This window comes from Megalopta genalis, chromosome 10 (genome assembly GCF_051020955.1).
Source record: "Megalopta genalis isolate 19385.01 chromosome 10, iyMegGena1_principal, whole genome shotgun sequence".
NCBI lineage: Eukaryota > Metazoa > Arthropoda > Insecta > Hymenoptera > Halictidae > Megalopta > Megalopta genalis.
In genome coordinates, this window is record NC_135022.1 from 12,530,411 (window position 1) to 12,557,708 (window position 27,298).

At 37.0% G+C, this 27,298-nt stretch overlaps 9 protein-coding genes, 1 long non-coding RNA gene and 2 other non-coding genes across 16 annotated transcripts; 9 read left to right on the forward strand and 3 right to left on the reverse strand.

Annotated features, from left to right (window-relative positions):
- The first annotated feature begins 700 nt into the window (after nucleotides 1-700).
- akirin lies at nucleotides 701-4,738 on the forward strand. Its single transcript, XM_033470015.2, has 5 exons — nucleotides 701-1,232; nucleotides 2,141-2,340; nucleotides 2,454-2,616; nucleotides 2,703-2,759; nucleotides 2,871-4,738. The coding sequence occupies exons 1-4, from the start codon at nucleotides 1,055-1,057 to the stop codon at nucleotides 2,711-2,713; spliced, it is 552 nt and encodes a 183-aa protein (XP_033325906.1). The 5' UTR covers nucleotides 701-1,054; the 3' UTR covers nucleotides 2,714-2,759; nucleotides 2,871-4,738.
- Nucleotides 4,739-5,116: 378 nt separating this feature from the next.
- Arr2 (arrestin 2) lies at nucleotides 5,117-7,478 on the forward strand. Its single transcript, XM_033470011.2, has 7 exons — nucleotides 5,117-5,249; nucleotides 5,341-5,462; nucleotides 5,533-5,832; nucleotides 5,915-6,142; nucleotides 6,213-6,401; nucleotides 6,484-6,652; nucleotides 6,735-7,478. Exons 1-7 carry the CDS (start codon nucleotides 5,183-5,185, stop codon nucleotides 6,878-6,880), a joined length of 1,221 nt encoding a protein of 406 aa, XP_033325902.2. The 5' UTR covers nucleotides 5,117-5,182; the 3' UTR covers nucleotides 6,881-7,478.
- An 86-nt stretch (nucleotides 7,479-7,564) lies between these two features.
- Nucleotides 7,565-9,976, reverse strand: TfIIEalpha (transcription factor IIEalpha). Of its 2 annotated transcripts, none has more exons than XM_033470006.2 (8): nucleotides 9,835-9,976; nucleotides 9,299-9,465; nucleotides 9,027-9,193; nucleotides 8,811-8,939; nucleotides 8,512-8,738; nucleotides 8,238-8,442; nucleotides 7,935-8,163; nucleotides 7,565-7,857 (listed from the first exon to the last, which is right to left on the reverse strand). In XM_033470006.2, the coding sequence occupies exons 2-8, from the start codon at nucleotides 9,423-9,425 to the stop codon at nucleotides 7,682-7,684; spliced, it is 1,260 nt and encodes a 419-aa protein (XP_033325897.1). In that variant the 5' UTR covers nucleotides 9,426-9,465; nucleotides 9,835-9,976; the 3' UTR covers nucleotides 7,565-7,681. The 2 variants fall into 2 exon arrangements, with proteins under 2 accessions (XP_033325897.1, XP_033325898.1); XM_033470007.2 differs by lacking the exon at nucleotides 9,835-9,976 and adding an exon at nucleotides 9,579-9,719.
- On the forward strand, nucleotides 9,801-11,209 carry LOC117220238 (rab-like protein 3). Its single transcript, XM_033470014.2, has 5 exons — nucleotides 9,801-9,942; nucleotides 10,222-10,431; nucleotides 10,512-10,660; nucleotides 10,731-10,844; nucleotides 10,910-11,209. Exons 1-5 carry the CDS (start codon nucleotides 9,897-9,899, stop codon nucleotides 11,087-11,089), a joined length of 699 nt encoding a protein of 232 aa, XP_033325905.1. The 5' UTR covers nucleotides 9,801-9,896; the 3' UTR covers nucleotides 11,090-11,209.
- An 888-nt stretch (nucleotides 11,210-12,097) lies between these two features.
- Nucleotides 12,098-14,408, forward strand: LOC117220232 (putative ATPase N2B). Of its 3 annotated transcripts, XM_076524877.1 has the most exons (8): nucleotides 12,174-12,311; nucleotides 12,576-12,673; nucleotides 12,773-12,958; nucleotides 13,033-13,274; nucleotides 13,351-13,519; nucleotides 13,603-13,743; nucleotides 13,805-13,924; nucleotides 13,996-14,408. In XM_076524877.1, exons 2-8 carry the CDS (start codon nucleotides 12,665-12,667, stop codon nucleotides 14,116-14,118), a joined length of 990 nt encoding a protein of 329 aa, XP_076380992.1. In that variant the 5' UTR covers nucleotides 12,174-12,311; nucleotides 12,576-12,664; the 3' UTR covers nucleotides 14,119-14,408. The 3 variants fall into 3 exon arrangements, with proteins under 3 accessions (XP_076380991.1, XP_033325894.2, XP_076380992.1); XM_076524876.1 differs by lacking the exon at nucleotides 12,576-12,673 and having other exon boundaries at nucleotides 12,098-12,472; nucleotides 12,749-12,958; XM_033470003.2 differs by lacking the exon at nucleotides 12,576-12,673 and having other exon boundaries at nucleotides 12,098-12,472.
- Nucleotides 14,409-14,705: 297 nt separating this feature from the next.
- Dera (deoxyribose-phosphate aldolase) lies at nucleotides 14,706-16,161 on the forward strand. The gene is made up of 5 exons (XM_033470012.2): nucleotides 14,706-14,847; nucleotides 14,956-15,134; nucleotides 15,238-15,370; nucleotides 15,445-15,824; nucleotides 15,893-16,161. The coding sequence occupies exons 1-5, from the start codon at nucleotides 14,823-14,825 to the stop codon at nucleotides 16,055-16,057; spliced, it is 882 nt and encodes a 293-aa protein (XP_033325903.1). The 5' UTR covers nucleotides 14,706-14,822; the 3' UTR covers nucleotides 16,058-16,161.
- A 274-nt stretch (nucleotides 16,162-16,435) lies between these two features.
- On the forward strand, nucleotides 16,436-18,596 carry LOC117220236 (small ribosomal subunit protein eS4). The gene is made up of 6 exons (XM_033470013.2): nucleotides 16,436-16,573; nucleotides 17,009-17,267; nucleotides 17,624-17,721; nucleotides 17,811-17,982; nucleotides 18,072-18,201; nucleotides 18,419-18,596. Exons 1-6 carry the CDS (start codon nucleotides 16,571-16,573, stop codon nucleotides 18,543-18,545), a joined length of 789 nt encoding a protein of 262 aa, XP_033325904.1. The 5' UTR covers nucleotides 16,436-16,570; the 3' UTR covers nucleotides 18,546-18,596.
- LOC117220246 (small ribosomal subunit protein eS4) lies at nucleotides 16,460-21,151 on the forward strand. 2 transcript variants are annotated; one of them, XM_076524878.1, is made up of 6 exons: nucleotides 16,460-16,573; nucleotides 19,562-19,820; nucleotides 20,177-20,274; nucleotides 20,364-20,535; nucleotides 20,625-20,754; nucleotides 20,972-21,151. In XM_076524878.1, exons 1-6 carry the CDS (start codon nucleotides 16,571-16,573, stop codon nucleotides 21,096-21,098), a joined length of 789 nt encoding a protein of 262 aa, XP_076380993.1. In that variant the 5' UTR covers nucleotides 16,460-16,570; the 3' UTR covers nucleotides 21,099-21,151. The 2 variants fall into 2 exon arrangements, with proteins under 2 accessions (XP_076380993.1, XP_033325911.2); XM_033470020.2 differs by lacking the exon at nucleotides 16,460-16,573 and adding an exon at nucleotides 18,991-19,129.
- Nucleotides 17,303-17,443, forward strand: LOC117228287 (small nucleolar RNA SNORA16B/SNORA16A family). Its single transcript, XR_004492280.1, has one exon. It is a non-coding gene; the product is annotated as a small nucleolar RNA SNORA16B/SNORA16A family (small nucleolar RNA).
- On the reverse strand, nucleotides 18,406-18,931 carry LOC117220240 (uncharacterized). The gene is made up of 2 exons (XR_004490227.2): nucleotides 18,810-18,931; nucleotides 18,406-18,731 (listed from the first exon to the last, which is right to left on the reverse strand). It is a non-coding gene; the product is annotated as an uncharacterized LOC117220240 (long non-coding RNA).
- LOC117220327 (small nucleolar RNA SNORA16B/SNORA16A family) lies at nucleotides 19,856-19,996 on the forward strand. Its single transcript, XR_004490248.2, has one exon. It is a non-coding gene; the product is annotated as a small nucleolar RNA SNORA16B/SNORA16A family (small nucleolar RNA).
- LOC117220245 (putative tubulin polyglutamylase TTLL2) lies at nucleotides 20,959-27,041 on the reverse strand. The gene is made up of 10 exons (XM_033470019.2): nucleotides 25,588-27,041; nucleotides 25,378-25,512; nucleotides 23,712-23,834; nucleotides 23,397-23,500; nucleotides 23,188-23,320; nucleotides 22,831-23,107; nucleotides 22,553-22,755; nucleotides 22,206-22,469; nucleotides 21,819-22,120; nucleotides 20,959-21,745 (listed from the first exon to the last, which is right to left on the reverse strand). The coding sequence occupies exons 2-10, from the start codon at nucleotides 25,453-25,455 to the stop codon at nucleotides 21,625-21,627; spliced, it is 1,605 nt and encodes a 534-aa protein (XP_033325910.1). The 5' UTR covers nucleotides 25,456-25,512; nucleotides 25,588-27,041; the 3' UTR covers nucleotides 20,959-21,624.
- Between the last annotated feature and the right edge of the window lie 257 nt (nucleotides 27,042-27,298).

Here is a 27,298-nt window from a genome sequence, read left to right on the forward strand (position 1 = left end):
CGATAAGTGATCAATTTTAAACTGCTATTCACAATTTTAATTAACCTAAATATATTTAAATATTCATTGAAATTAATCACTTTAACTGGAGTTTAAAGGGTACTTGATTTTCATATCTTAATTGTGTACATAATAAATTTGTACATATGTACATACATGTACGTTACAGTCAATTCAAAATGGTATCTGTAACCGCACATTTCTATCCCCACCAGATCATTGCGCACCCGTCAGTGTTCAGGTTTTTAAGAAAGAGAAAAAGGAATGTGCAAGAGAGATAGAAATAGTATAAATTTTACTCCCGTATTTTTATATCGCGTTTTAATATCAGATTTATTCGGTTAGTAAAATTAGCACATGCTTAAACAAATGTAGGCAAACAAACGATGAAGTGAGACAAGTTACATTTATGCCATTTCCACGAGCATTTCTGTTCATATTTCATATGTACAACATGTAATGCCGTCTCACTTCTTTGACATAGTTCGTCTTTGTCTCCGACGCAGAGCAGCATAGCAGCACTGTCACGATAATGCGCCGCTAACCAATGAGAGCGAAGATCAAATAGATTCCCCTGTTCTCGAGCGTCTCTCGGGTAAATGGATCATAAGGAGCAAACAAGTTTATGGAAAGGAAATGCACAGGGACGCCATCGTGCAACGTCTCGACCAATCAGAGGCAAGAAGCCAGGTTCAGTCGAGTCTACGACGTATACATTTCGGAATGCAGAAGCGGTGGGCCTGTGAAAAGATGGTGTTCTAAAGGCTCGAGACATTCGTTCCGTGGTCGTTCCTAGCTGACGAACCGTGGTTGCCAGCCATATTGTTTTACCGCAGTGTTTGTTTTGGTGCAGCCTTGTTCGCGTACAACGGAATCCGAAGAGATCGGCTGGAAGGAAGCTAGAACAGTCGAAGTGCACTCTAAGAAACTGTTCAGGCGGTGCGCGTATACGGTGGTTTTGCTGTATTTTTCGGCATAATCATTCGTTGCTCGCGGGCTAAGCCTATAATAATCTGTGGGTGTCAGTCGTGAGCCAGGACGGTGAACGGCAGAAATGGCCTGCGCCACTTTAAAGAGATCTTTGGAGTTCGACCCGGTGCATAGTCATGGTCGTCCCAGTAAACGACGAAGATGCGTGCCGATGTGTGTTTCGCCCGGTACATCGACGCAGGCCAACTCCAGGCCACAGAACCCTTCGCCTTTCGGCGAAGTAGCCCACAAACTGACGCCTGGTAATTAACTATAGGCCACGGCCATTTTTCTTTTTCTTTTTCTTCTTCCTTCTTCTCTTTCTTTCCTTGGCTCCCTCCCCTTCATTTCTGTCTATTTCCTCGTTATGTACAATGTGACGGTAGAGAAGGGATGGTTAGGAGGCCATTCCAGCGATTTAAAACTTGAATTCGCAACGTTTGTAAAGGGGGGGTGCGGTGAGGTAGGGCGTTTTGCCATGGAAGGGGAGGGGACGCGTAAATCATATGGTAATGTAGTAACGGACATCGAGGAATCAAACTTCTTTTCTTCTTTATTTTTATAAACGGTATTCCAGTTCTTATAGCACAATAAAAAAAAAAGATCTTATCCGAAACATAAAGCTAAAAGTATAGGATACAATTTTTTCATATATTGCCTCGTTCTCGAGAAATTCAAGTTTAAAGATTCGTCATGCACACATCAGTAGATACAGTAAATCATGAATAGGCGATACCTATTTGATAGCACGCTTGCTTCACATCTACTTTTAAATGTCAATTTTCTTGAAAAAGAAACCTCCTACGAGAAAACTTTATCCTATATTTTCAAATGATATTTTCCAAAATAATGTTCCCTTTTCGATTATAATATCGAGACACCGCGTACATGTATCGTTCTGATATTATTTGAAAATGAGATTCAATTTTTAATAATTCGATTGATTTAGTGTTCATTGTTCTATATTTATTGTGACCTTAAATTTACTCTCATAGGGATGTAAACTATATTATGTCTTAGTTTTGGATATTTTAAATTTATATTCTGAAAAAATATATACATCTGATTAATTGTAGAAGCCATGTTAGGTAATGATTCATATGAACTAGGTTAAGTGGAATGACTAGGGAAATACAATATATCAAGTGACAATAATTTTCTTTATATATAGAAAAAATGGCTGCTAATATAAGAGAAGAAATTCGAAGACTGCATCGGCGCAAACAATTACATTTTAGTCCACAAACTAATAATGGTGATTCTTCGGACATGGAAGGTCCTGCTAGTCCTTCAAGCCCATCTGTGTGTGGTTCAAATTCATATAGTTATAGTCCTAGTGGAAAGGAAAAACCGTTATTCACTTTCAGACAGGTATATACAATATATTAATAATTTCAGACAAATAATTATGTATGACTCCATGTTAATAGCATTAATGTGAAATATTGGATTGAATAATCAATGAATAATCAATTATTTTCAAGGTTGGCTTGATTTGCGAGAGAATGCTTAAGGAACAAGAAACACAGATTCGAGAAGAATATGATCAGATTCTAAATATGAAGCTGTCCGAGCAATATGATGCTTTTGTCAAATTCACCTATGACCAGATACAAAAAAGATTTGAATCTGCAGCAGCGCCAAGTTGTAAGTGAATTATTATATGGAAATGTTTCTAAAGAATATTTATTGTGTCCTAAATCCGTTTCATTTTAATAATTCCTGTGTTTTAGATCTATCCTAAAACAAGATTCTTATTTATAAGAACATGTTTCTGTGAAGAATATTAGGTGAGCTACATATGTACAAACTTATTCTATATATTTCTATAAAGTAAAATATGTTTCTAATTTGTTTAATTAGCGTTATATAATTTTATATTATTTTATATATTATTGTAGATTTCTACTGTGTGAGACAAATTTTGCTTGAAGTTTCAAATGAGGTAAGCAGCATCGCCTCGTTCAAGAAAATGTCTTTAAGAAAATTCATATTGTAATTTACATCTAAAAAAATCTGTCTGGTAAAAATGAAAAAAAAATTAGTAATGTAAGTTTAGTAGGTTTGCAACAACAGCAATCGTACTACGAAAATCTACAGTGTATACTATTGAATTTACATGAACTAACAATATTTGTACTGGCTGATATTAGAAATGCGCTGGTATCAGGGAACTGTACTAAAATTCAAGTTATGTACAAATGTTAATATAGAAGTTGCACACAGTGTATAACTGTGCTTGAAGATCAGGAGACAAGAAGCATCTTTGATTTGTCCAGGGTTCTGTAACATCAAACATAATTGTTTAAAATTAGATAAATGTTTATTCCTTAGAAATTTCAATGGACTTTCTTACGAACTATCAAAGATTAACGATGAATTATTCTTTTTCTTTTCACGATGTAAATTGCCAATCATCGCTCAACTTAACGCAATAACAAATACTCTAATAACGCAAAAATGTGAAAATGTATATGGAAGTATTTCAGAGCAAGCACTGTGTTTACTGAAAGAAAACTTATGAAACTACATAACGGGGGAAGTTGTTTCCATGGCTTTTTAATTACACTTTATTTAAGAAAGTAAAGTGAAGAATAACATAAGCACTTTATATGTATTTAGATAATTTTATTTTGACAATTATAAAATCTTTTTTTTTTCGTTCGCGTGTACAATTGTATGTACAAACTATTACTGTGAACAACATTCCCCTAAATATACTCTGAAGATTGAACGAGTGAGGTATAAAATTTTAAGAACAATTTTACATGCGTCATTTGTCATACAAAGTAACGTTTATTTGAATTTTTATACGTTCTAAAAATTTCTCTTAGTACAATTTTTTATTTAAAATTCAAATACGAATATTTGTAAAGGAAAAAAAGGAACGTATGGCTTATAACATTGTACGAACCTATTGTCAAAAATGAGTATTTGAAATAAAGATTTCATAAAATTTTGCAAATATTTCTGTTCCCTGGTAGCAACGACTTTCTGTAGCATAATAAAGCAGTAAATAATGAATATATATACCTATACACTTTAACTGTGCCTATTATTAGACATATTTATCGCGATAATTCTAGTATATATTACTTACTGTTATTGACCTTAAAATTGTTTAGTTTATAGTCATTCGTTTTTATATTGTATCTCGTTTTCTTGCGTTTAATTTTGGTCTTTTTCTTTTTATTACAAAGAAACCAAATAGGCTGTATTTAATTCGAATCAGGTTTTCTTGATTGCATGTATTTTTTGTTGTGGCATGGAATTATTCATATCGAAAAAAGCATAAACATCAAGAAACATTAATCTGAAAAGCTGTCTGCATATTGCAAATTCATTTTATTACTATTTAAGAGACGTATATTCGAAAATCGATTGTTTCTCCAATTATAAAAACACATTTTGAAGAAGGGCATTAACAATTGCCTTGTTCATTCACAAAAAAATGGTGTCTTTCAGTTACCAGAACGATTTTGGGAACACATTACTAAATAGTGTTTGCACAATAGTGTGTAAATAATATACCAAGTGTTTATTGACTACTGAATGTGAAAGAAGAAAGAAATACAAGTGGCTTTAGTTATTAACGATAAGTAATACCTACTTGAGAAACAATAGATATTGTTTACCATTAAGAAAAATTTGTGAAAAATACACCGAAGTGATTCCTCAGTCATTCAGGGGATTTTGATTTCAATTAAAATACCTCCATATTATATTATGTAAGCACTTATTATCGAAATAAATATAAGTCTAAGACTGATTATGCGTACTTCTTTATTTTGATATCTGAACGTTTATAGATACACATATAAGTAAACAAAGTAATTTGTCAGAGTTACGAATTGCAATGGTTTTAGTATTCAATAATTCAAGTACTTTAGTTTTTATGAATATTCACAAAATGATGGTCTGTGCACTAAACCAAGAGGCAAACAAAATTTTGCACAACTCTTAAATTTTGTCACTTTCCTGGTTGAACGTTGCACGAGCTACTGAATCAGCTCTTCGATGCACGTAACAAACCACTTAGATCTGTATTCTAATCTTATTATCTAACTCTGGTAATAAAATAATGTTATTAGTAGTATGGCTTCAAGAAGCCCTTTGGAGACTATATGAAGTCCGCTGTTCATGCTAGGAGACTGTCACTTCTGGGCGGGAAACAAACTTGTGTTATTTCATTTGATTAAAAAAATTGTGCCAAATGTTTCCCCTCCTGTTTTTGGCTTACGTTGTAGCCATCAAGGTATTCAAGAAAACTACTCCAAATGGTAAGCAATAGAATACAGTGCTGGAGATATTGTAGTATTGAGAAATGTAGAGTATACTTAATGTTAAACACATAATTTATATTAATTGTAGGAAAAGTTACGGTTTACCTTGGCAAAAGAGACTTCATTGATCACCTGGACAGTGTAGATCCCATCGATGGCATCGTCGTCGTTGACACCGATTATCTTCAGGGACGAAAGGTTTATGGACAGGTAAATATAAAATCGTCCTTGTATAAGAATTAATACTCAAAGTTATCTATTTCAAAAATACATTACTTAGGTGACAACAACTTTCCGCTATGGCCGCGAAGAAGATGAAGTTATGGGTGTCAAATTCAGCAAGGAACTCGTTTTAAGTCGTGAGCAAATAGTGCCAATTAAGAAGGAAAAACAGGACATGACACCTGTACAAGAGCGTCTCCTGAAAAGGCTCGGGCAAAACGCATATCCTTTCTTGTTCCAATTCCCAGTTAACTCCCCCAGCTCTGTCACACTACAGCCTGGTGATGACGATCAGGGGAAACCATTGGGAGTAGAATATACCATCAAAATATACGTCGGCGAACACGAAGAAGATAGGGTAGTCAATCTATTAAAATTTTACCTTCTATTTATTTGCATTATAAAACATACACGGTATTTAACTGAAATTGCTTGCACAGGGACACAAACGATCATCTGTATCACTAGCAATAAAGAAATTGCAGTATGCTCCACCGACAAGAGGACGTAAAATACCCAGCTCCTTGGTTTCTAAAGGATTTACTTTCTCTCAGGGCAAATTGAGTCTCGAAGTCACGCTAGACAGGGAAATTTACTACCATGGAGAAAAAGTAGCAGCGAACCTTATAGTTACCAATAATTCTCGAAAAGCAGTGAAGAATATCAAGGTATATAATCCATAAGTGGTACAATTCAAACTGTATTCTCTATCATGTATTAATGATTGGTATTTTCCAGTTGTTTGTAGTTCAGCATTGCGAAGTCACAATGGTCAATACCCAATTCTCCCGACACATAGCGAGCTTGGAAACACGCGAAGGGTGCCCCATTACACCGGGTGCAGCTTTCACAAAACAGTTTTATCTTGTACCATTAGCCAGCAGCAATAAAGATCGACGCGGCATTGCGCTTGATGGACATCTAAAAGTAAAAACAAAGACACATTATTAAGGAGATATTTATGATCCTTTGCACTGGTTTTATTATATTTCATTTACATTCTATTCAGGAGGATGATGTGAATCTTGCATCTTCTACTCTGGTTGCTGAGGGTAAAGCTCCAAATGAGGCTATGGGTATTGTCATCTCTTACTCTGTGAGAGTGAAATTGAACTGCGGTACCTTGGGTGGTGAACTGGTTACAGATGTACCACTCAAGTTAATGCATCCAGCTCCAGGTAAACAAATTGATAATATTATTACTAGAATTAATTGCTGAGTTTATATTCTAAACGTGTAATATATTTTCTTACTTCTCAGGAGCTGCAGAAAGAGAAAAGGCTATATTGAAGAAGAACAAAACCGTGGATAGAATACGCTTTGATAATTCTTGTTACTCTAACGACGATGACGATAATATCGTGTTCGAAGACTTTGCTCGCCTGCGTCTGAACGAACCAGAATAAATTACCTTCGAAAAGGCAATTATTTACATCAAAAGAATCTTAGATTCGAGAATAGATTGTAGTACATTTAATTCAGGATCAAATAGAATTGTATTAAATAGTAGAAAGTACACTATAATGTATATAAATAGAACAGTCGACTCTAAGATTCTTTTGATGTAAGTTACACCGACGTATTAATGAAAAAATAAAAAGGTACAGAAGGTAAAATGATTATTGTATCGATAACTTGTGTACGGCGTCATGCGGAAGTAAATAAATGTTAATGTGAGAAAAAATGTGACAAAAAAGTACAAAAAAAAGCGAAAAGTACGATACAAAAAAACGTGTACCGTCTTAAAATTTCTATCCGATGGTGGTGGTCGGCAAGAAATTTTCATAAAGACAAACAAAAAAAATAATTCAAAGTAAGCTTAATGAATACTTTATATTCGGCTAAGTTTAAACTTTCCCGCCTTACCAGAAGTGACGTGTATGCTATTAATTTTGATTAATTGTGATTATAACGTGTCTGTAAATGTTTATTTATTACAAATTGATGACATTATTGAGTTATAATCTATATGTTAGAAGAAAAATATAAATACTGCAAAATGCGGATGTTTGAATCTCATTTCTTTTACTTACGAACTTATTGTTAATTCCAATTCCCGATTGTTCCAGAAGTTAAAAGAATGTCAACTCTTACCAATCCCAAAAAATTATATATTTGATGACTATACAAAATATTACAAGGATCTTAGTAACCATTCAGTCTTAAATAGCATCGTTAAATATCTAACAATGCTGACTGTATCCTGTCTAGTCATACATATGAGAATAATATTCTTGATATGCTTGAATGTATGCTTCCTTTTCTACTGGACTCATTTCTGCAATCAATGTGTCGTTCACATCTGCGATTGCAACGGTTTTTCCTGCAACTGTTACTGTTGGTACAAGATCATCATCTTCGGAATCCATTGTTTCCACTTCTCCTAAACAAAGATTGAAGTGTAGGCAATTTCCATGATGAACATCAATCTATAAGAATATTTCAAATATGTTTACATACCTGTATCGATCGTTTGCATCTCAGCGACTTCTTCGTTGTCACTGCTATCACTAGATTCTTGAGGTAGTACAGATTTTATAGCAGCTGCAGCGTTCGTTCCTCCCTTTTTCTCATGAGCCAACAACACAGACATAATATCTTCACCCTGCTTATTATTTATTATGGTTGTATTAGTGGCAGTGGCTGCAGCTTTATCTAATATATTCTCTTGTGTGTTAACTCCATCCGGCTAAAGATACATATTATTAATAATAAAGTCTAATAAAAGACGAAGTCTACAAAAATAATTAATATGAAGTATACCTGTGAATCAGAATTGATAACTGTACTTTCCATCATCCAAATTGGTCTTTCCTTCCTTCTATTTGCCGCGTTATCATCGGCGGATTCATCACCGATAGTAACATCTACTCTAGTATCTTCTACCATGAAGCCTGACGACCTTGTAGCTTCACCAGACCATTGTTCACCTGGTGCTCTTAGACTACTTGGTTTCCTTGTGTCGATACTAGAAAAAAATGTAAATGTTTTAATAAAATATTCTACATATAATAATTAATTCAAAATATATATATACCCCTTAATGGTGTTTATGTCAACTGGTTCTGGTTCTAATATTTCAGGAGCCAATTTGATACCTTCCACTTCTCGTAGTAAAATATAAAGTGGCTCTAACTGTTCGTTAAACTTGGCCAACAAAAGCCTTGAATCTTTTTTTGGAAGTGCAGATTGATCTTCCTCCACTACCTCACGACAATAAGTGCATCTAAATTCACCACTGGTCATATCAAACAATTGATCTGCCTACATTATATTACATTAATAAGTATTCCCTGTTCATTGTAACAATGTAGGATTCAAGCATAACGTATTTACCTCGAGGTCGGTAAATGTTTTTAAACAACTTGTACATTTAAAACTTGCCCTGCTTGTAGCATCTCTTTCCTCTGTTTCCATTCTCTTCCTCATTAAGTCTAGCTTATATTTAACCACATTTACAAAAGTCTAAACAGATACATGTATATAGTAATGTATACAGTAATTTTTTTATTAAATAAATAATAATGATAATATATTTTGTTTAAAACTTACCTTATAATTTATAAAATAATAGTTCACTTTCTGTGCTTTCCCATCTGAACCTGTTTCCATTTTTAATCTCACTTGTATGAATTTATCGTTTCGTAATGTGGATATTCTAGCTCTTAACATTTTACGTTCGAATTTCAGAAGTTCACAAATGTCATCTTCTTTCATACCTGTTTGTATGAAGTGTACAATTTTACTACTTACAATTGTACTAATTAAAATATGATCTTCTATATATTATAAATTTAGTACATTAAATTGGATTATATACTTACAAGGATTTCTAACTAACATATCAACAATTAATGCATCCTCTATTGTATAAAATCCACGTACTACCAAACGTGCTAATTGTTTCAAACTACTTGGAACTTCTGTAACAAGTCGTTCTTCGCCACTCATTTTTCTTGTTGTTACATGCAATGAAATATTATTGGAATTGCTAAAAATTGTAAACAGAGTTCAAACACTTCAATATTATTTAATAATAAAACTTGAAACAGACTTCGTATTATGGAATTACAAATAATATAATCTATAATTTGGAATACTAACCTTCAAGATCTTATAAATAATATCTTTATCAGAAAATATTTTAAACAAGTATTAATAAAAGTACATATATTAAAATATACATCATAATACTAAACATGAGTTCTCGCAAAAACACTAAAAAATAAAGACGCAGAATTCATAATTTTATCAATCGTTTGTGAACGATAAAATACTGTTCGGACTGACGCTTGTTTATTATGTACTGCTATTATTTGTAAGGTTATGTACTCGTGACACAAAATTCTCAGATGATTACCTGCCAAACAGTAAAACGGTAGAACAAATACATCTTCAAGTACGATTTAATGAAGATTATTAATGGCAGCGATAGATAAAGTTAAAATTGTTGTTGTTGGTGATTCTGGTAAGAATATATTCCAAATAATTCTATTGTTCTTGATATATTTATTAGCACTGTCAATGATACTGCAACAATTACAATAATAACATTATAATCCTTACAATAACATTATAACGTTACCTTAAAAAATTTTCTATTCAATTTATCTTCTACATTAAGTCAGATACTATCCTCTGCTTTTTTGTCATATGCTAAGTTTTTTAATAAAGTTTATAAGTAGCAAGATTGTTACATTTATTTACAAACTTTTAAGTAAAGCATTCTTCCATATTTTTATTTTAGGTGTTGGAAAAACGTCACTGACACACTTAATATGTCAGCAACAGCCTATTTGTAATCCTTCATGGACAATAGGCTGTTCAGTAGAAGTTAAATTACATGAATATAAGGAAGGAACCCCTAATCAGAGGAGATATTTTGTTGAATTATGGGACATTGGAGGCAGTCAAAACCATAAAAATACAAGATCCGTTTTTTATAATTCCACAAATGGTAATAATTCAAACAGTTTGAAGTATGCTATACATGTAGTTTAGGGATTTATTAATTAAATATTATTACCAATAATGCAGGTATAATATTGGTCCATGATTTAACTAACAGAAAGTCACAACAAAATCTCCAAAAGTGGCTTGAACAAGTTTTATGTAAGGACGGCAGTTATATGAAATCAAAACCATTTGATGACTTTGATCCTGAAAAATTTGTGGGATCTACTCAGGCAATAGAAACATTTTAATGTCATATATAATGATTTAAAATGTCATTAAATATAATATATATTTTTACAGATACCAATCCTGGTTATTGGTACCAAACTAGACTTGGTTGCAGAAGTAAGATCAAATGTCCATAGACGTTCCTCAACTATTGCAGAAGAATGTGGTGCAGATGAAATATTTTTGGTACATCAATTATATTTATACTTAATAAGGTGGTTAAATGCTAATGATGCTATTTTACTTCACAGGATTGTCGTCAAGTAAAGTCGTTAGCTGCTGGTTCTAGTTCATCTGTAAAATTAAGCCGATTTTTCGATAAAGTTGTTGAAAGACGTTATTATTCGTCGAAAGAAGGAATTAGTCATGACAAAAGAAGATTACCATTATATACTCCTCAATATAGTACCAAAATTTATCACAACGATTAAATACTTGTAAAACCATCTAATTTTCTGCAATATTAATCGGTGCTGCCACTCTTTATAAATAATGAAGTAAAAACAGTTGCATATTTGAAAAATTTAATAAAGAAAAGATAAAATAGAAAACTACTGTACGCATTGTGGTTAATATAAGAGTACATTAGCACCATCTAGAAATAAAAACCATGTATTATTTAATTAGTAGCTTGAGCGTGTTGCCGTAGATGGCACCATTAGTCTTTTCTCTGTTGATCATCCGTACATATAAAAAATGGAATATTGATTAAAAACAATAATATTCAAAATTATTATTCCATATATTGATTCAGGGAAGCTTAATAAATGATGTTACGATTTGGAAAATAAAAAATAATAGCACCTTTAACGACTCTTTAGATTTTTTGAAGCAGATTGTGCTCAGCAAGTGCATGGCATAAGAAAGATGGTTCTCCAACAATCTTTTTTTGTTACGTCATACCAAAGCGCGCGATAGTTAAGAATTTCAAAAACTGCTCACTACTGCGTTCGAAATATCTATCCGTTGATGTCGCAATCTTTTAAACGAATAAGTTATGATCCAATAATATAAATGATACGACGAAATTTTCTACACATTATATATATTTATACATGTCCCTTAAATATTCGAATAATGATATCTGAACATTATGCTTTACACTTACCTTTCTAAACTTCCTGGTGTGTGTGTTCTATTCTGAGGTAGATACATACATATATTGGATTTTCGTACGTAATATAAAGGTTAACACGCGTTACCTGGTCATTTGTCAAACGTGATATTCCATTGAATATGTCAGCATCTAAAGTCATATTTATTTGAACATTCAATCACGTGTAATCGATCTGATTTATATATTTTAAATTAAAAGTGTATTTGCCGAATAGGAGAATATTTTCCTGCAACAGAGTGTGTATTTTCTTGGTTGGACAATTAGTAACACGTGTATAAGTGACAAATCATGACCTTTTTCTTTCAGGACGTTTTATTTTAGAATGACGTGCCTATTCCCAAAAAAATTTCCGAGAAAATGCAATTTTTCGACATTCCTAATGCGATTTCAACCCGTAGTTTATGTACAAAATCATGGATATGCTCACGATGTTCTGTTAGACAAGGAAGGACCAATTGGTGCTTTACAAAAGAAAATAGCCAGCGGTGAATTAATGAAGGACGTTCATCAGATGAAAGTTGCCGAAACTTTGCAAGGTATTTACAAAGAAATCAATGGGTATAGACCGGAAGAATTTAGTCTGGTGGACAAATGGCTTGGTAAGAAGAAGAAAGCACCTCCTAAAGGATTGTACCTTTATGGGGCTGTAGGTGGAGGTAAAACAATGTTGATGGATCTTTTCTATGATTGTTGTCAGGTATCTTATTTTTTATGACTAGTGAGTAATGCACATGGGGAGCCTTGTTTTACCTTTTTGTAGTCGTTAGATAACTAGTACAACAATTCATAATATTTTTCAGAGTTGTTCAGGCAAATAGTAGAATAACTGATGAAGCAAAGGGTTTACTTTATATATCAGATGGAATGTTATAAAGAAAACTCTTGATCTATGAGAAAGGTACTATTTATACAGTGGCTTTCCATATGCACTACAATATAAAATAATTTTCCTAATCCAAAAAAGGCCATATAGGTATTTTTAAATGTGCTGTTTCAGATAGAAAATAAGCAAAGAGTACATTTTCATTCTTTCATGGCTAATGTACATATTAAAGTACACGAGGTGAAGAAAACTTTTGTACGTGACGTTAGCAGTACAAAACTTCAACCATTCGATCCTATACCACCGGTTGCTAAAAGCATTACGGAAGAAGCATGGCTACTCTGTTTCGATGAATTTCAGGTTCAACTATGGAATAAATAATTTTACAAAAAATATTTACAATAGTGAATATTAATAAAACTGTTGTGCTATAGGTAACTGATATTGCAGATGCAATGATATTGAAAAGATTGTTCACTGAGCTATTCAACAATGGTGTAATTGTAATTGCAACCAGTAATAGAGCACCAGATGATTTGTATAAGAATGGATTACAAAGAGGAAATTTTCTTCCATTTATACAGATATTAAAAAATTTTTGTATCGTAAATTCATTAGATTCGGGTATAGATTACAGATTACAAACTGGACTCAGTGACGAAAAAATTTATTTTATGTATGTTCATTTGGGTATAGATAAAATATATAATAGAATATTCATACAAAATATATATATTAAATAATTGTTGTAGAAAGGGAAAAGACGCAGTAAACGATGTAGACAAAATCTTTAAATATTTATGTTCGAAAGAAAATGATATTGTAAGGTCCCGCACTTTTTCTATAAGAGGACATAACGTTACTTTTAACAAAACGTGTGGTCAAGTACTAGACTCAACTTTTGATGAGCTTTGTAATAGGGTAGGTTCTTCTGTTCTTTTGTTGCTATTTAATATTATATACATATAATATTAAATTATTGGACATTGTTTATTTGTGTGTAGCCCCTTGGTGCCAGCGATTATATAGAATTGAGTCAAGTATTTCATACAGTTATTATACGAGATGTACCACAACTAGACTTTCGACTTAAGTCCCAAACTAGAAGATTTATTACATTAATCGACACACTATATGACAATAAGGTAAGATTATCTTATCAGTAAATGCATTTAGTTTCTTTTACAAATAAATTTTTCTTTTTAGGTAAGAGTTGTTATATCAGCAACTGTACCCCATACAAAACTCTTTGTACCAGAGGGTGATAGTGATTATTCGGATGACAAAAGAATGCTTATGGATGATTTAAAAATATCTCACGGTTCTGTAAGTTAAATGATTTTGATTGTCTTCTTCAAATATTAATGCATCATGCTATGATGTGATCTGATTTGTAGGACGATCATAAATCTAATCTTTTTACTGGTGAAGAAGAACTTTTTGCTTTTGATAGAACCGTATCACGGTTATCAGAAATGCAAACTACGCAGTATTGGGAGCAATGGCAACATCATAGATAATAATAACTCAAATTAGCACAAATTCCAATAGTATTATTGATTAGGACTTTAATCCAAGTCACTAAAATATAAGTTTCTGATATAATTTTTCAACAGAATATTGTCCTAAAATGAAAATTTTATTAAATCCACTTATAGTTGTGATACTTAAACTTTATGCGAAATCTTTTAAATAATTTTAATTATTTATGCCGTTATTTATTATTACTTGATTTTATTGAAATATATATTTACTAGAACATTTCATTGTAAAAAGAATAAGTGAATAAAGAAATATTCATATTGTTTTATTTAGTAACTTTTATTACTTAATTTTATAAGAGTTCACGAGAAAATAATTAGTTTCTAAATACATTAATATTAAGTTAGTACTAATTAAAAATGGTAAAATTGTAAGTATTTATATAGAATGATAGATTTTCATAATTTATGGTAGTATTACGCAACATATGTAACCGAATGTGTGAAATACAGACAAAGCATCTCGCGTCACCTCGCGTAAAAACAAACAAAATATCTGATACGATTACGGTGTTATCAATTCTTGTGTTGAAGTGATATTCTTTATATATTTTTATTACATTCACTTACCGTTTCTTTCCATTTTGTGTAACGTTTGCACATTTTCGCGTCGTTAAGTAGCAATCGAGGTATAATAACATATCTTTTTGGATTTTGCAGCATATATAATTAACATTATTGCAATGGATATCCAAGAACTGGCCAGTGGTATGCAATTTGATATTCTATTTACAGTATTACGAGCATTTCACTACATATTTAAAATTAATTTGTATTTCAATTACTTCTTCCTTATCAATGATGAATAACTTTTAGCCACAATGAATTTTGACCGATTAATGATAGATGAAACATTTTGTGCAATACGTTCTAAACTTGATGCACTGGAAAAAGATACTAAAAAAGATTGGTTGATGAAAGCAATAGGCTTTATAGACTTAACTACGTTAGGAGGGGATGATACGCCAATTAAAGTTAAAGCTGTCTGTGAAAAGGTGACTACTAGGATTGCAACCATAACTGTAGTAGTTTAATGTATTCCATCTATTGTGTTAAATTATGTGGTAATATTGTAATAATAAACATTAATGATTTTAGGCTGTAAATCCTCTTGGTAAACACATAGATTCTTTGCATACTGCAGCTGTATGCGTTTATCCCATGAGACTTTCAGATGCAGTGGCTGCATTAGCAGATCTTGATAAAGACCATAAAGTTGCTAGAGTTACTGGTTAGTATTAATTCCATAGTATTAACTTTCTGATTCTATTTTGATCAAATGGTAAATTATTCTTTGATAAACAGTTGGTGGAGGTTTTCCATCTGGACAACTTCCACTGGAGACACGTCTCAGAGAAGTTGAAATAGGTATTGAAGGAGGTGCTGATGAAATTGATATTGTGATTAATCGATCATTAGCTGTAACTCACCAGTGGAAAGAATTATACGAGGAATTAAAATCATTTAGTGCCATCTGTGATAATAAAGTATGTCTGAAGGTCATACTAGCTACAGGAGAATTGGGGACTTTGGAAAATGTGTACAAAGCATCTATGATAGCAATGATGGCTGGAGCAAATTTTATTAAAACATCCACTGGAAAGGAAGTAATCAATGCTATGTACTCTGTTGGGATAGTTATGTGTCGTGCAATTAAACATTACTACTCGTTAACACAGAGAAAGGTACAGGAATTGCTTATAATAAAAAAAATTAATTTTTAATGTTTATTATTAATTTTTATCATCCTTAGGTTGGTATAAAACCAGCTGGAGGTATAAAGACGTCCCAAGAAGCTTTGGAATGGATGATGTTAGTTCAAATGGAACTAGGAGACGAATGGTTAACAAAGGATTTATTTAGGATAGGTGCATCCAGCTTATTAGACGACATTGTTAAGACAATAAATTCAATGTAACATTTTCTCGTATTTATGATTTAAATGATAATACTTGTTGATAATTGCTTATAGTTTGTACTATTTTGAAGCATATTTTAATAAAAATGAATTGCATATCTTTAGCCTTCGTTTATAATTTATGAACACATAGCAATTATCTCTAATTCCGAAATTTTTATATTGCACATTACATACAGACCCATAATTTCTGAAACTATATTTTAAATTAAAAGCTGGCTACCTAGAGTTTACCATAATATTCTCCGGTTACTGTTATTTTTTATGTTCTTGTAATTCGCGTAACATCATTGTTGATGGTACGTTAACTGTACGGAATAGTTTATAACAATGTAAAATATCGCGAAATCTTTAGTCGATTAACAATGCACAACAGTCGCCATATTGGCTGTAGTGGCGTCGCGAAATCCTTTGTACAACAGTCGCTATATTGGCTGCAGTGGCGTCGCGAGCAACTAACTGATGTTATGGGAAGCTCTGAGAGTTTGTGTCTTTTCCGTTTAGAAGACCAAGATGGTAAGTCCGTCATGCGTTATCAACAGAAAATCCGCTTGCATCCGGCTTTATGATTAATATATCATTTAATACTCAATAAAATAGTAAACTACGTGCATTAAAATAAAATCTGTAGCATATATATTTCCTCAAATCCGTACATTTGTAGTCAGAAGAAATTGTGGTTAGTTTGTACGAGTGTGGTTAGTTTTGCTACAGGTATTTGTTGTCACAATTTGCTCACGAAAACTAATATCTACAACTATCTTTTTTAAATTCCAATCAATTTACCAAATAACGAAATCCATGTAAATGGAATATTGATTTCTGTGAATACATCGCTGTCTCTTAAAACAGGTTCAAATCTGTGACGTCGAGAGTTTGAATTTTTATCGGAGTTTAGTTTAGTTTGTTTAGTGCTAACAATAACAAATTGATTATTTTATTAATTTGTAGGCTCGAGGACCGAAAAAGCACTTGAAGCGTCTTAACGCGCCGAAAGCATGGATGTTGGACAAATTGGGAGGTGTATATGCACCACGTCCATCCACTGGGCCCCACAAGCTCAGGGAATCTCTTCCTCTTGTCATTTTCCTCCGTAATAGATTGAAGTATGCCCTGACCAACTGTGAAGTGACAAAAATTGTGATGCAGCGTTTGATCAGAGTCGATGGCAAAGTTCGTACAGACCCCAACTATCCAGCAGGTTTTATGGGTAAGCAAATAAGAAATTTCATTTATTCTGTTCGTGGCAGGCCATATCGAAGCTGTAGTAGCTCTGATCAAAAGCAACTACAGTCATAAATCGGCCAATAGTAAAAAGTTCTTTTTTATGGTCACAGATTGAGTAGTTTATATATTCTTTCTGTATTACCCAAAAAGTGCACATTGTTTCATATAATTTTTTGTTATGGCTCTATTTGATCTATGTTGACGATTATTTAAAATTTAAATAGATTTCTTTATCTTACTGTATTCCTAATGCTGCAAAGACAAATAGCTGATTTTTATGTACCAACTTGATGCAAATGAATATTAAATGTATTAATAGTATTTGATTATTTGTCGCAGATGTAATCACTATCAAGAAGACTGGTGAATTCTTCAGACTGATCTATGATGTTAAAGGACGTTTCACTACTCACAGAATCACAGCAGAAGAAGCCAAGGTACTGATTGTTGGCATAAAATTAAAAGTAAAGTTCAAGTATGCGAAAAATATTGATTTTGTTGAAAACCAAGGTATTGTTTGTTACAGTACAAGCTGTGTAAAGTAAAGCGTGTTCAAACTGGACCTAAAGGTATTCCATTCTTGGTGACGCACGATGGTAGGACCATTCGTTATCCAGACCCAGTCATCAAGGTCAACGACACCATTCACTTGGACATTGCTACTAGCAAAATCTTGGATTCTATCAGATTTGATTCGGGTAACATGTGCTTTTTTTCATATTGTTCTATTTGTATACATGTATTTCTAAGAAACATACCTATTTATACATCTTGTACTTTTAAATAGGTAATCTGTGTATGATCACTGGTGGGAGAAATTTGGGACGTGTCGGCACGGTAGTCAGTCGCGAACGTCACCCTGGATCCTTCGATATTTGTCACATCAAGGATTCGCAAGGACATACTTTTGCAACAAGGTACGGGTCAATTAATTCATATGCTGGCCATAATCGAAGCTAGGATGATGCTAGGATATTGTACATTGTAGTCAAAAGTTGGCCAAAATTAAACTCCTTCATATTGGTCACTGATTGCCTTCACATAGGCTTCTCAGTATTACCCATTTAGGAAACAGTAACAATTGGAATGTTACGGAATTCTTTGGTAATGATAAGTCTGAATTACTTTGCGCAGGTTGAATAACGTGTTCATCATTGGCAGAGGTACAAAGCCCTACATTAGTTTACCGAGGGATAAGGGTGTTAAGCTATCAATCGCTGAAGAACGCGACAAGAGGTTAGCAGCGAAAGGTGTGAATTAATGTAAATATTCAATAAAACTTTCAATAAACCGAGAATTTCTAACAATAAAACGTGCCTTTCAACCATCACCATCCCATCATTGCGTTCGCGCAGCGTTTGTTGAAACCGTATTACATAGTCGGGCGGGAACGTTCCTGTCGAATGAAACGTATATCTGACTTCTTTCTCGACGACCCTTGAGGATTCTGTAATCGAGGGCGACGAATAGTTTGAGGAATCGTTCGGCGGCGCTCTAGTCAGCGGATAAATGCGAGCTCATCCACCTTCTTTAGTGCAAAGCGTTCCAGTCCTTTCCATTGTCCCAGACTGAAGGTTTATCGTGGTTTTCAGAGTTGTTACCACGAAAACCGATACATGGATACACATACAGTTGATTGGAGACCCGTGCATAGGTTTCGAAACCGTCGGTTTCCCGACCGGTTCTGTACTTAAATAAACTGGACTGTAAAATATGTGCGAAATCCTTAGTCGGATAACAATGCACTGCAGCCGCCATATTGGCTGCAGTGGCGCCGCGAGCAACTTCCTGATGTGGAGGGAAGCTCTGAGAGTTTGTGTTTTTTATGTTTAAAAGACCAAGATGGTAAGTCCGTCATGCGTTGTCAACAGAAAATTCGCTTGCATCTGGCTTAATGATTAATATATCATTTAATACTCAATAAAATAGTAAACTACGTGCATTAAAATATAAAATCTGTAGCATATATATTTCCTCAAATCCGTACATTTGTAGTCAGAAGAAATTGTGGTTAGTTTGTACAAGTGTGGTTAGTTTTGCTACAGGTATTTGTTGTCACAATTTGCTCACGAAACCTAATATCTACAACTATCTTTTTTAAATTCCAATCAATTTACCAAATAACGAAATCCATGTAAATGGAATATTGGTTTCTGTGAATACATCGCTGTCTCTTAAAACAGGTTCAAATCTGTGACGTCGAGAGTTTGAATTTTTATCGGAGTTTAGTTTGTTTAGTGCTAACAATAACAAATTGATTTTTTTATTAATTTGTAGGCTCGAGGTCCGAAAAAGCACTTGAAGCGTCTTAACGCGCCGAAAGCATGGATGTTGGACAAATTGGGGGGTGTATATGCCCCACGTCCATCCACTGGGCCCCACAAGCTCAGGGAATCTCTTCCTCTTGTCATTTTCCTCCGTAATAGATTGAAGTATGCCCTGACCAACTGTGAAGTGACAAAAATTATGATGCAGCGTTTGATCAGAGTCGATGGCAAAGTTCGTACAGACCCCAACTATCCAGCAGGTTTTATGGGTAAGCAAATAAGAAATTTCATTTATTCTGTTCGTGGCAGGCCATATCGAAGCTGTAGTAGCTCTGATCAAAAGCAACTACAGTCATAAATCTGCCAATAGTAAAAAGTTCTTTTTTATGGTCACAGATTGAGTAGTTTATATATTCTTTCTGTATTACCCAAAAAGTGCACATTGTTTCATATAATTTTCTGTTATGGCTCTATTTGATCTATGTTGACGATTATTTAAAATTTAAATAGATTTCTTTATCTTACTGTATTCCTAATGCTGCAAAGACAAATAGCTGATTTTTATGTACCATCTTGATGCAAATGAATATTAAATGTATTAATAGTATTTGATTATTTGTCGCAGATGTAATCACTATCAAGAAGACTGGTGAATTCTTCAGACTAATCTATGATGTTAAAGGACGTTTCACTACTCACAGAATCACAGCAGAAGAAGCCAAGGTACTGATTGTTGGCATAAAATTAAAAGTAAAGTTCAAGTATGCGAAAAATATTGATTTTGTTGAAAACCAAGGTATTGTTTGTTACAGTACAAGCTGTGTAAAGTAAAGCGTGTTCAAACTGGACCTAAAGGTATTCCATTCTTGGTGACGCACGATGGTAGGACCATTCGTTATCCAGACCCAGTCATCAAGGTCAACGACACCATTCACTTGGACATTGCTACTAGCAAAATCTTGGATTCTATCAGATTCGATTCGGGTAACATGTGCTTTTTTTCATATTGTTCTATTTGTATACATGTATTTCTAAGAAACATACCTATTTATACATTTTGTACTTTTAAATAGGTAATCTGTGTATGATCACTGGTGGGAGAAATTTGGGACGTGTCGGCACGGTAGTCAGTCGCGAACGTCACCCTGGATCCTTCGATATTTGTCACATCAAGGATTCGCAAGGACATACTTTTGCAACAAGGTACGGGTCAATTAATTCATATGCTGGCCATAATCGAAGCTAGGATGATGCTAGGATATTGTACATTGTAGTTAAAAGTTGGCCAAAATTAAACTCCTTCATATTGGTCACTGATTGCCTTCACATAGGCTTCTCAGTATTACCCATTTAGGAAACAGTAACAATTGAAATGTTACGGAATTCTTTGGTAATGATAAGTCTGAATTACTTTGCGCAGGTTGAATAACGTGTTCATCATTGGCAGAGGTACAAAGCCCTACATTAGTTTACCGAGGGATAAGGGTGTTAAGCTATCAATCGCTGAAGAACGCGACAAGAGGTTAGCAGCGAAAGGAGTAAATTAATGTAAATTTTCAATAAAACTTTCAATAAACCGAGAATTTCTTGGTGAATAAAAGACGTGCCTTTCAACTATCACCGTCCTATCATTGCGTTCGCGCAGCGCTTGTTGGAACCGTATGAGTCAGGCGGAAATGTTCCTGTCGAACGAAACGTGTCTAGCGTAAATACATACATTAAATTATTATTATGGTCTCTTTTCAGAAAGAACACATATAAGGTGCATCATGGCTTGTAATAAATGTCCACTGTTTTCCCACAATCCACATGTTACGCGCTTCAAGTAAGACGCCCATTTATTATGATCCTTCATGAACCTCTGATGTGTTCTTTCGTGGAACAGCTTTTAACGATATTAACGATTGGCTATCGGAAAGGTATCGATGTAGTAATAAACGAAATGTATCAGTGTAAATATCACGATCCGGTTAAATATGCGCTCGTAAGAATGATTAAGGCGTATCGTGTGCGAGACATCGCTTCAAAGCCGCGATAGAGATAAAGAACGCGTCTTTTACAATTTTGCTATAGTCACTTTGCTGGCAGCCATATTTCGGTACTCAATTCCAGTGCTTTACGGAGCATCGCGTTGCGTTGTTCGTCTCGGTACTTTTCGGACTTTTTCTGAACTTGTTTGGCAGCTTTCAGATACCTACAAGATCGAAAGGCGATTATGAATGGATCTGTTGCGTTCTCGATAATGCGGCAACATTAGAAACCAGTACTTTTGTATACAAAGAACCGTGTTTCTGACTTCTTTCTCGACGACCCGCGAGGATTCTGTAACCGAGGGCGACGAATAGTCCGAGGAATCGTTCGGCTGCGCTCTGGTCAACGGATAAATGCGGACCCATCCACCTTCTTTGGTGCAAGGCGTGTTCCAGTCCTTTCCATTGTCCCAGACCGAAGTTTTATCGTGGTTTTCAGAGTTGTTACCTCGAAAACCGCGAGGAATGTACTTGTCCACCAACAGAGGATTGTAACGATTCCACGAATTCGAACAATCGTGCAGAGTTGATTGTCTAAGCTGATGATTTGAACGATTTGTAGGTATTATTGAAAATTCGTAACTCGAACCGACAGCAAGAGGATCGATACATGGATACACATACAGTAGGTTGGAGATCTGTGCACAGGTTCACGAAACCGTCGGTTTCCCGACCGGTTCTCGACTTCTTCTTTGCGGTTCGGCTCTTAGAAAACTTGGAAGACTCTTCGATTTCGATGTTGACGCGACTGGTCGACCATATCGTGAACAGGGAGAGTCCGGTGTTGCACACCGGAAGACCCAGTAAATCGAACAAGTCGTGCAGTAAGGGTTTCTTCACCTCTGAATCGATCTCGCAGTCGTTGCTTAATGCTGGGCTGAGATTGACCTGTTGGAATGCCGGTTCCTCTAGGTTACGTACATTCGTCTTCCGTCGCGTGCAAAGCCGAGAGCTCTATATATTATATCAACCTCGAGTAACCATGGTTTCAGATCCTTGTCGATCAACACGTCGAAGCCAAAGAACTCGAAGCAATTGGAAGATCTCGGTATGGCCGCCGCTTGGCTCAGTATCGTCAGGCTCACCAGGCAGGCGATCCTCTGCCAAAGGAACCAATCGCAGTAACCGGCCTGCTCGAAATACCTTCTCAATTGTCTGAAAGTCCATTTACAGCCTACAACGATTACAATTCCGTCACTGATTGCTTCCGCTTTTTCAGATTAATCGAGAGACAACAGATCATCGTTACCGGAACCGACACGCTCCTTTTTCTCCGCGTACCCCGGTCCAAGCTTGTTCAAAGAGAAGTTGGTCAAGTGTCTGAAAGGATCGTTCAGGTGTTCCAACGAGAACTTCTCCGTGGCGAAACGCGTCAACCCCTCCTTGTACAGATATATGGTCAAAGGACGGTAGGAGGGCACGCACACGTACAGCCTCAGATCGAACTTGTAGCCCCCTATCAGAAGAGGATTCTCGATATACCTCTGCACCACCGTCGTGTTGTCGTAGGTCAGGTCGCTCAGCTTCTGTACACCATGGAAAATCGGCATTGAATTTGATTTGCCAGACGACCTACGACCTACGAGAGAATGTCAACCGTTCTTACGCGAAACAGAAAGATCCCCCTTCCTTGGCTCTGACTGACCGGTTTGCAGATCCAAACCCTGTCGTCTTTCTCGCAACGATTGCATTCCTCCGCGAACTTCGTGTACTCCGACGGCAAGTTGTACCCTGCGGGACTAACGCGATGCATTCCACATTTGATAACGATCAAACACCCGTTCCAGTTATCATCGTTCGTGTTCTAGATCGTACCTGAAGTCGTAGACAGAGCCGTGCATCTTCTTCATGCATCTCAGGTGTCGGATGAGATTGTCCTTTCTACAGATCGAGCTCCCCTTTGGTATTCTATTGACGAACTGTGAAGTCAGTAACATTCTGTTAATTGTGTACGTTGTTTATTTAACGACGACAGCTTGGTGGTTTGAAGCCACTGAAAGCAACCCGCGTCCATTATCATTGTAAACTACCGGCTACTTAGCTACACGCAGCTTGCGTCCTGTTCAGGGGTACGCGTGCATAAACTTTCGTATAAATTTCAGGCGAACAGAGAGCCGGATGCGTTATTACCTGCCAGGGCAACGGCCTGTAATGAGGCGACGGGAAACCACCGGACCGCCACCATAAATTCCATCGATCTTTGAATACATTATTATCGCCAGTGTATTCCCTCCAGCCACGTTCCGTGCAAACCTGCGAAAAATATGCGACATTCTTGTATCCTGCAGCGGAAGTTCGATCGCGGTCGCGGGGCAAGGAGTCCGAGCGGTGGCCCGTCCAACTTCTCAAGTACCGTGGACACGTATACGCGGCTTTCATTTCATTCAACCGAGACGGATGGAAGAAAGGCTGTATTATAAACTCGAAAAGCTCCGCGCGCGCGCGGCAATCAGTATTCAACGCGATGAGCCGGCAAAATCACCGATTAAACGCTTCGATATTACGCATTCCGCGTTTCGTAGTCTCGAGGGAGCACGCGAGCGAGAACGGTCGGAACACGCCCTTGATTTATTTGTCGTGTTATTAGAGCATTAAGAACGGCTGTCTCTGGTACACCAGAAGCGAGTCAAGGTCTCTAATTACAATTAAATTCGGCGCGGTATCCCCGTTCGCAGTCACGGCAGCCTACTTTTATTATTCGGCCGTGTATAATGGCCGTGCAACATTTTCTTAAAACTTGCCGATCGATTCGAGCCGCGGAAGGACGTCGACACCATTTTACACCCCGTTACCACACGATCCGGATCATTTCGTTTCGCCGCCGGCGGTGGTGGTGGTGCCGGATTCGTGAAAAATACCATTGGCTCGAATGCGTCGAAGCTTCCGTCGACTTATCGTTTCAACTTGCACCTCGACGAGACGAGGGGTGCCTGGCCTACTCTAATTAGAAACGATCGACGAGCTCCGCCATCGCGATAGCCTGCTCCCTTTACCCAGAATCGCCGGCAAAATAATTGTGTAATACGTTCGACGGCCGTGTCGAATACCGTCGAGGATTCCAATCGGCGCTGTCCTATCGTCTTTACAAGGAGCCTAGAATTTAGGGCCTAGATACTTGGATGGAATCGACTAGCCGATCGACGAGCCGTTCCCCGATCTAAAGCGAACCGGTTGCATAACGCGAATCACGGCTACGACTCTCCTCCGCGGAATCGTCGCCGATTCCGGGTTGCTCTTAGGTTCGTGCGAGTCGGGAAGAGTAGGTTGCTGTGTCACGACCACTCTATTCTTTGCCCTTTTATTATTGCATGTCGCACTTACTTAATAGCTCCTCCGATGCTGTTCTAAAAGCGGTACACGCAAAAGCGCGTCGCATCCCGCGTCGAGACTCTGCAGGTATGCACGTGCATATGTACACCGTACGTACCTTGAAAAGTATTCAGTTCAAGGACACGGCTAAGTTTGTAACCGTGCCCCGAACAAATTCCGAACGACATAAAAGCGTGACGAGACGTATCTTCGATATTTATGAGCAGCCCGGCTCGTGCTCGTTTGCCCCGTCGTTCGCTTCGTTCTTCGTTCGCGTCTTTAACACTTTAACTGCCAGACTATCCACCTTGTCGGCGGTGGGTCGCGTGACCGCTTGATAATTTCGAAAAAGCGGAGACTCGACTCCTTTTTCGCTGGTATTTGCCGATGGTTGCACGAAGCGGACGCGGGACAGTTAACGCGCTAAAGCGGAAGTTACTTATGGTTTTCGCTTATTGTCACACTGTAAACTGTGGCGAGACGATACCTGTACGAGCAGATGAGGTCCCGCACCGTTGTCGTTGAGTCTGAAGACGAAGGGCCCGTCCAAGTATTTCACTGCCATACCGACACATTGTACTCCGGCGCGCGCGATTAGTAGACAGAGCGTTGACACGGCGCGCTTTACGAGAGAGAGAACAGAGGGAAAATTTCTGTAGCGAAAACTACCGAATATTTCACACGGAGAACTGCTCACCTATTTCGAAGCGGAACGCGATCCCCTATCGTCGCATCCTTCGAGCTTCCCATTCATGAAACTTCACGGAAATGTGAAACGGACATGATACTCGTTTGAAAATAACTTGCCGGTTCCGGCATCCGTGAGTCGGTATTCAAATGCACCGGCGATGGGACATGTCCTCGCGTATATACCGGTGTCTCGGCTCGGTACCATAAAATTCTTTTGCGACGGCGGCTTCTGTACAGCCGATGCGACGGTCGACGACGGTTCCTCGTCGACGGGACGAGCAGTTCTCCTTCGGTATTCAAATATTTCGGTGGAACCGCACGCAAGCGAGTCGGGCTCCCGATTCTCACTGGTGTGCACCGCCACGTTTCGGTCTACGCAATCGCTTTGACCTGGTCGCAGGTGCGCAGGTATTGCCCGTGTGCCGGATCCCTCGTCGCTTTCCAGCTTTTATGGGCTTTCGGTGGACACCGCGACCACGGCAAGGACACCGGAAGTCTGCGGAGGCTCCCGTCTCGAAAACGGTTCGCCGCTGATACACGTTTATAGATCGTTATCGCGGGCACGCGACTTTCCAGCGGCGCAACGTTCACCGAAGCTGATAGGCGGAACAAGCGTGTCAGTGTCGACGGTTCAAGTTTAAACGCGAGATTCGCGTACGAAAGACCACGCGTGTCAAGGAAACCATGTACACCGAGCAGCGTAATTGAACCAACAACCACAGGCAAACGTTGCTCGTTCTCATCGACGTTCAGCTACAGGAAACTACTGCGGTCGTCGCGTCGGTTGTGCTATGTGTCAATGCGTTCACTGCCGCGTCGGTTATATATGTCCAGGCAACACTACTTTTTGAGCAGATCAAATTTTACTAGGATTTGTAACATGCGAGAGAATCAAAGAAACAATCGCTTGAATCAACCTCGGCTTTCCAGTTTCAGTCCTCTTAACTAAACTGCTTCGATGTTGTGGGATCTTTCGGGGTTTGTGATGTGGCTGTCGACGCGTTAATGTTACACGGACGTGATGTCTGGTGAAGGGACTATCGTCCTTTCGACATAGATTTGAAAAATCATCAAGGAAATTGCCGAGTCTGTGATTACTGGTTCGATCGCGTTCTCCGTCTTGTATCTCTGGCGAACCTGCTATCGTGGTTCCCTTCCGTTGTCATTCAGAAATTCCGGGCCATCGAACAACCGGAAACGGTTCTATGGGCGCTCCCTGCGATCTATTCTCGCGGTTATATTAATAGACATAGAAGCGTTCATTGAAGTCCGCGGCGATGACGTATTCGTTGCGAAAAAGGCTCGCCAGAAAAATGTGTCGCGTGTCTGGCTTCGGAGGTAGGAGGTACCGCAAGGTTACTTTAATGACAAATCGATGGAACCGTCCCTTTGCCGGAGAGCTGCTTCCTTCCTCCAGTTTATTCACGAGTCTTCACGTGTCTCCCTTGCACGCGTTCCGAGTTCTCCGCTTCCCTTTGCAAATCCAGCGGCCATGCCAATCGAGATCAATCGTTCTTTGTTTTCGCGTCTCGCTTCTCTCCGTTCGACATTCTACATTCTATCCGACACCGATATCCCGCGATTTGTTTTATCATTAGTCTGCGGACTGTTTAGCCCCGATGATAATTGCAATCGACGCGGAACGTTTCCGCTCTGCCCAAAGATCCGCGATGGACCTATCGTTTGTATACGTTTATATCGTTTCAGCTAGCCGGCCA